General features: G+C 33.9%; 1 protein-coding gene across 1 annotated transcript in view; it reads left to right on the top strand.

Moving 5' to 3' along the window:
* The first annotated feature begins 6,842 nt into the window (after positions 1 to 6,842).
* The window catches only part of LOC125037451 (cubilin-like), a 151,924-nt gene continuing 151,266 nt past the window's right edge, over positions 6,843 to 7,500 (top strand). Inside the window, 1 exon segment of the mRNA XM_047630597.1 lies at positions 6,843 to 6,921. Within this exon segment, the coding sequence (XP_047486553.1) occupies positions 6,843 to 6,921 (79 nt within the window).

Genomic DNA, 7,500 nt, shown 5'->3' with positions numbered 1-7,500 from the left:
ACACTTCACCCAGGACTAATGCCCATTGACAGTTAACACACACAGAAACACGATGCTCAACGTGAGGTGATAGATAGGCCTAATAAGCTACATAGGAGAGACTCCCCTCCCCCCTCCCCCACCAGCCTCCATGATACTCACACACGCACATGGAGATGTTAAGCTAACAGGGTGGTGGGGAGGGGGAAGGGGGAAGGGGGGAGGGGGGAGGGGAGGTGGGATAAAGGAATGGGGGAAGGGGAACGGGAGGGGGAAGGGGAACGGGTGGAGGGAGGGGAGGGGGGAGGGAAGGGGAGAGGGGGGAAGGGGAGAAAGGGGAAGGGGCGGGGGGAGGTAAGGGAACAAGGGAAGGCGGATGACAGTGTTAGGGGAGAGGCGGGTGCCCCGTGGGCAGGGGCAGCGAACCTGTGAGTAGGTCCTGGGTCAGTTTAGGGAGCTGGGGAGGGGACGTGCTCTGGTGCCCTGGTCCCATTGTCCGTCAGACTTCTCCCTCTTTGTGCGTTTCCCCCACCTTTTTTCCTGGGTTTTTTTTTGTGGCTTGGCCCGTTTTTTCCCCCTTGTTGGACGTTTGCCTCTTGCCGTTCCTGGTCCCCCTTTGTCCCTTTTCCGCTACTCTTTCGTCTTCCCCTTCCATCTTTCTGTTCCCTGTCCTTCACCTTCCTTCTTACACCTCCCTCCCGTTAGTTCCCCTCCCCCCTCCATTGTTCATTCACTTTTCGTCGCTATTTGGTTCTTCTTCCTTTACATTCTTCCCTTTTCGCTTTCCATTTGTCTCTCCCATTCTTCCCTTCTGCCTCCGGCCACGTGCAAGTGGTCCAATGGCCAACCCGCCTGCCGCGCACGTTGTCCTTCCGCCTGCCTTCCTATCTTCTCTCTCACAATTCCTCTTCCCGCCTCGCGCCATATTTTACCCCCTCTTATCACTCCTTCCCTTCCCTTCCCCACTCTCCCTCCTATTTGCCTGCACCCTTCCGTGCTTCTTTCTCACTGCCTTGCTTCCATTGTTTTTTTGTTGGTTATCTCGTTTCCTTCTACAATAAAACAACACCACCAAACTAAAGTATTAAATGAAATTATGATATTGATATAATACATAAAGCAAGACAATTAGAGTAAGAAAAAGAGATACTCAAATTAAAGTCAGAAGATAAATTAACCAGTCTGATAAAAATAGTTAATAGATAGAAAGTAAACATTGATTGTTAATAAACTTAGAGTAGTGTAAAATTATAAAGATACTGTCAGTGTCAGAACCTGCCTCCAAAAACAACCAGATCCCTCTATCTCCACACCCACTGACCACCCCCACGACAACTACGTGTTACTCCTTCGTACCGACCACAACACCATCATCCACCACATAACCGCCACCAGCACCACCACAATGCATCACACCACCATCCACTCAACACCCCTTACAAACCGCACATTCTAACCAACCTCCACCTACCACCAACACCACCTCACCATCCCTCACATACACCACCACCAGCACCACTGCCCACACAACCACTCCCACCCCCCCCACCACCACCAGCTCTACCACCATCCACCCAGCACCACCCCCCCCCCAACATTCACCATCAACCCCACCCAAAAAACCCCCCACCACCCCACCACCACCACCTTCTTCATGTCACCACCACCACCATCATACACCGACCAACACCTGCACATCACCCAACTTCAATATACCACAACAACTTATCCACCATCACCATCACCACCCAACGCACCACCACAACCACCACCACAAACCAACACCACCAACACCACCACCACCACCTCCACCACCCACCACTCACCACCACCCACCCACCCCCCCACCCCCCCCCCCACCCCTCTCCACCAGCCCTCTGCACAACCCCACCCCTCCATCACCCACACCACAATCTCGCCCACACCCGTGTACCAAACAAACGACACCCCTCCGAGCCCCCAAACAGCAAATCACAAGACCAATCCTGACCAATATTATAACACCCGGTCCACCACTATCCTTTTAAATCGCACACACGCAAAGGACGCCGCAAAACACTAAAGATTTATAACCTTATTTTAGTTTATATTTATTTTTTCCACCGAAAGGCCACATTGCTTCAGCTATACTTTCAATATGAAATCCGCACCTTATAAGTTAAAAAGTTCCAGACAGGTCTAAATAATTCCATTAGGAACTTTTCCTTCGTAAATTAGAGTTAGCCTCTACCATATAATTAATGAATAAATACTAATAGACGAAACTAATGATAAAACTAAAAAACATGAATGATGAAAAAGCTGCCCGTGTATAAAAAAGATGCTTTTGAGATGATAGGATGATGATTGAAGAGCTTAATGAAATCCGCAAGATTACTTGATTATAAAGGAGATGATTTAAATGACGGATGAACGAATTATGCGAGAATGGATGAAAGATGCTAAAAATTGAATGATGATGATGATGACAGGTAATAAAAATAAATAATAAAAATAATGAGAAAATAATAACACTTAATCATAATAAAAATACTAAACACATAAAATAATAATAATAATAATAACAGTACGGAAAATAATACAAATAATTATAAATGAAAACATGATAATATAAAATATACTAAAAAAAATAATAATAATAATGATAATACTACTGATACAGCGAAATAATGATAATATGTAAACAGATTAATAATGATAATTATGGTAAAAAAGATAATAATGATACTATTGATAATAATGATAAAATGATCATAAGATAATAATTAGAATAAAGATAATAATGATTGTAATGATAATGATGAAATATAATAATAATAATAATAATAATGATAATGGCATTAATAATAATAATAACAATAATAGTAACAATAATACTAATAATAGTAATAATTAGGATAATAATGATAATAATAATAATAATAATAATAATAATAATAACAATAATAATAATAATAATAATAATAATAATTTTAAATTTAGCGTTTGGTTAATATATTTTAAAACAAAACTTTAGGATATTGAGAGTTTTTTTGTTTTTGGTAACACTTCTTTCCATCCCCCCAAAATAAAAGCACCCGGTAATATGGATCTTGGTAACAATTTATCTAAAAAAAAGAAAAAAAAAAATATTTACCTCGTCAGACTCGCCAATTAGGCTGTAGCTTCCCGAGCCCAGCCACTGACACCACAGGCGTACACGAGTGCCTGAGTATCGAGTGTCACAGGAACGTAAGAAGTGAACTCGAGCTTTTCCACAAGTGCGTACCCTTAATAGGAATTGCTTTGGTTCTTTTCGCTGAGTTATTTAAATCGGTGTGTGTGGGTGTGTGTATGTGTGTGTGTGTGTGTGTGTGTGTGTGTGTGTGTTTTATCTTCGTTTTTTGTTGTTTAGTGTTATCCGTTCTGAGTGAGGGTTAACTGTTTTTTTTTTTTTTTTTTTTTTTTTTTTGGGGGGGAGGGCAGTTTTTCTCTCTATATATCAATTTCTATATTATTTTGGTCTGTCTGCTTGCGTGTGTGTGTGTCTGTTTGTCTATTGGTCTCTCTATCTATCTATCTATCAACTATCTATCTATTTATTTATGTATCTATGTCTTTCTCTCTCTCTCTCTCTCTCTCTCTCTCTCTCTCTCTCTCTCTCTCTCTCTCTCTCTCTCTCCCTCACTCACTTTCTAATTATCTTTATTTATAATTCTACTGGCCTTCTCAATATAAGATTTTTTTCAATATATTTTTTGGAACTTAATATTATGACACAACTGACACATACAAGAAATTATAAATTTATAATCAATTTATCTAATATTTTTGCAATAAAACACGTGATAGTCTGATCAATGAACTATCAATAATCTACTGACATTGAACTTAAGAATCAGAAAAAAGTGTTTATGAAAACTGAATAACTTTGCAATGCAAGATATGTGACTGACGTTCCGCTGTTACATCCACATCATAATTACTAATAAAAAAAAAATCTTACATTACACCGAAATTATTCACATCCACCCATCCCTTTCTCTTTATATATATATATATATATATATATATATATATATATATATATATATATGGTATATACACATATATTTTTTTCCTTTTCTTTTTTCTTTTTTCTTTTTTTTTTTCCTTTTTTTATCATCATTTGTTATTATTATTTTTGATGATGATGATAATGATAATGATAATGATATTGATAACGATAATGATAATGATAATGATGATGATAATAATAGCGATAATGATAATGATAATAATGATAATGATAAAGATAATAATAATGATAATGATAATGATAATAAGGATGATGATGATAACAATAATGATAACAATAATATCATTATATTCTTAATCATATTCTTGAAATCATAGCATTCCCCTTGACTTTTTTTCACCTGTTCCAACTTTCCACCTGAATCACCTGGGCTGCAGAAGGTCACCTGGAGGCACCTAGTTACACAGACAGGTTCACGCGACCGCAGCCACGTCATTGGATAGCTTGCAAGCAGGATCGAGAAACCACTCCCCTCGCCCCCCCTCCCTCCCCCCCCCCCCCCCCCCATTCCCGGTTCTCTCTCGTCATTCATTCGTCTCTGGATCAGTTTATCCTGTTTTGTGGATTATTGTCTATTTTTATTTATTTATTTACTTTATTTATTTATTTATTTGTTTGTTTGTTTGTTTGTTTATTTATTTATTTATTTATTTATTTATTTATTTATTTATTTATTTATTTATTTATTTATTTATTTATTTGTTTGTTTGTTGTTATTATGATTGCTATTACTATTATTATTATTATTATGATTATGATTTTTGTTATTATTATTTTGTTTTATTATTATCATTATTATTATTATCATTATTGTTATTTTCATTATCATCATTATTATCATTATTCCTATTATTATAATTATCATTGTTGTTACAATTATTATCATTATTACTATTAACATTGTTATCATTATTAATATTTTATCATTATTATTTTATCCTCATTTCTACTGTTGTTATTTTCATTATCATTATCGTTATCATTATCATTATTATTATTATTATTGTCATTATTATTATTATTATTATTATTATTATTATTATTATTATCATTATCATTCTGTTTATTCCTATTATTCTTTGAAATTTATTTGCTTTTGTCTGTGATTGTCATTGTTGTTTATATTTCGTTTATATGTAATTGTATGTAATTATGTTTATACTGATGTTCCTTTTATCTATTACAAAAACTGTTTGTTTTCTGGTTATCTATTAATTGAATCATTATATTTCACCATTTACGTCTCTGTCTATTAGTTCTTTATTAATTATCTATTATATTATCTCCGCTTCTATCTATCTACTCGAACAATGAAAAAAATATATATTTGTCGTTTCTAATTAAAAAAAACAAAAAAAAATACTGAGCATTTTATTTTATCTCAAATATTAGGATTTTATTACATGTTCAAATTTATTTTGAGGATTCATTTTAATTACTCTATCTCTTTACAAAAACTCATTATCTTAGACATTTTATTTAGTGATTTTATCCTGACAAATATGTACTTTTTAGAAATATTATTGTCATAACAATAAAAGTGGTAATGATGTTAATATAATATTGATAATGCTTCTAGTAATAACGATAGTAATTATGATAACGATAATAATAATATAATAATAATAATAATAATAATAGCAATAATAATTATTATTATTGTTATTATTATTATTATTATTATTATAATTAATATACTAATGATAACAATAATAATAATGATAATAATAATAATAATAATAATAATAATAATAATAATAATAATAATAATAATAATAATAATAATAATGATAATTATGATAATAACGATAAAAATAATATTCAATGTTATCAATATTATTATTGTAGTAATAATAATGATGAGGGTGATGAGGATGACAACAATAATATAATAATAATAATAATAATAATAATAATAATAATAATAATAATAATAATAATAATAATAATAATAATAATAATAATAATAATTAGTAGTAGTAGTAGTAGCACTATTGTTGTTGTTGTTGGTGGTGGTGTTCTTGTTCTTGTTGATATTATTATTATCATTATAATAACACTAACGACAATGATAATGATAATAGTAATAGCAATAGTAATAGTAATAATGATAATAATAACAATAGAAATAATAATAATAATAATAATAATAATAATAATAATGACAATAATGATAATATGATGATAATGTTATTATTATTATAATTATCAATATACATAATTAATAATTATACTATCAGAAATTATAATAAAAATAAGAATAAGAATAAAAACATAAGAATGATAACATTAATCATAATAATGATATTAATAAGGATAATGACAACAACGAATATGATGATATTGATGATAATAACAACAATGATAGTATTAACAACAATGCTAACAGTAACAATAGTGATAACAACAATGATAATAATAAGAATAATGATAATTATATTGATAATAACTATAATGTTCGTAATATAGATCACGGTCTTAATGCTTTCTCTTATCTTTATCAGCATCATTATCATAATCATCATTAGCGTTATATCTTTTTCATCATCAACATTAAATATATATCACTATGATCATCATTTAAATTATTCAAATCTACAAATGTTGAATTGTTACTCAAAGTAAGGAATTAACATCTTAAAACTCGGGAGATAATTATGCAATGCCCTTTATATTTACAAAAAAAGAAGAAAAAAACAAACAAAATAAAAAGAATAAGGACGACCCCCTTCCCCCCCCATCAATAAAAAAAAAAAAAAATCGACAAAATTTATGACAAAATTAAGCCTCAGAAGAATTGAGAAATATGACGGTTCATAGGTGCGTGTTACGGGCGGCAGTGCGAGACGTGGGAGGCCAGTGGGCGTCTGTGTTAGAGGCGGGAGGTTGAAATGGGCGTGGGCGCTGCATGTAACATTATCCCCATCCATTATAGACGTTAATTCAGTTCATGAGGAGCAGTGCCTTAATGGGTGTCATCAGTTATAATAATCATGCAATTAGCCTAAGTGATTCCGAGGGTAAAACAAAGGGACCTGTCAATATGGTACATGGAACGCCTTGTTTACATTGGACTAAGATTGGCAGGTGGAGAGCAGGGGCATTTGGCTTTAAAAGAAAATAAATAGATATAAAAAGGAAGATAATAAAAAGAGGGGAGGAGGGATAGAAGGGGAGGGGATGAGGGGGTGAGAGGAAGAGGAGGGGAGGAAAGGGGAGAAGAGGAAGGGGAGAAGAGGAAGGGGAGGAAAGGGGTGACGGGGAGAGAGGAAGGGTGAAGGAAGGAAGGGGAGGAAAGGAAGAGGAGAAGAGGAAGAGGAGGGGACGAAAGAGGAGAAGAAGAAGGAGATGAGAGAAAGGAGAGGAAAAGGGTGACAGGGAGAGGAAGGGTGAAGAATGGAAGGGGAGTAGAGGAAGAGAAGGAGAGGAAGAGGAGGGGAGGAGAGAGGAGAAGAGGAAGAGGG

The sequence above is a fragment of the Penaeus chinensis genome, chromosome 23 (genome assembly GCF_019202785.1).
Source record: "Penaeus chinensis breed Huanghai No. 1 chromosome 23, ASM1920278v2, whole genome shotgun sequence".
Classification (NCBI taxonomy): Eukaryota; Metazoa; Arthropoda; class Malacostraca; order Decapoda; family Penaeidae; genus Penaeus; species Penaeus chinensis.
The sequence above is the reverse complement of the archived record's forward strand: the minus strand, read 5'-3'. Positions and strand labels throughout refer to the sequence as shown.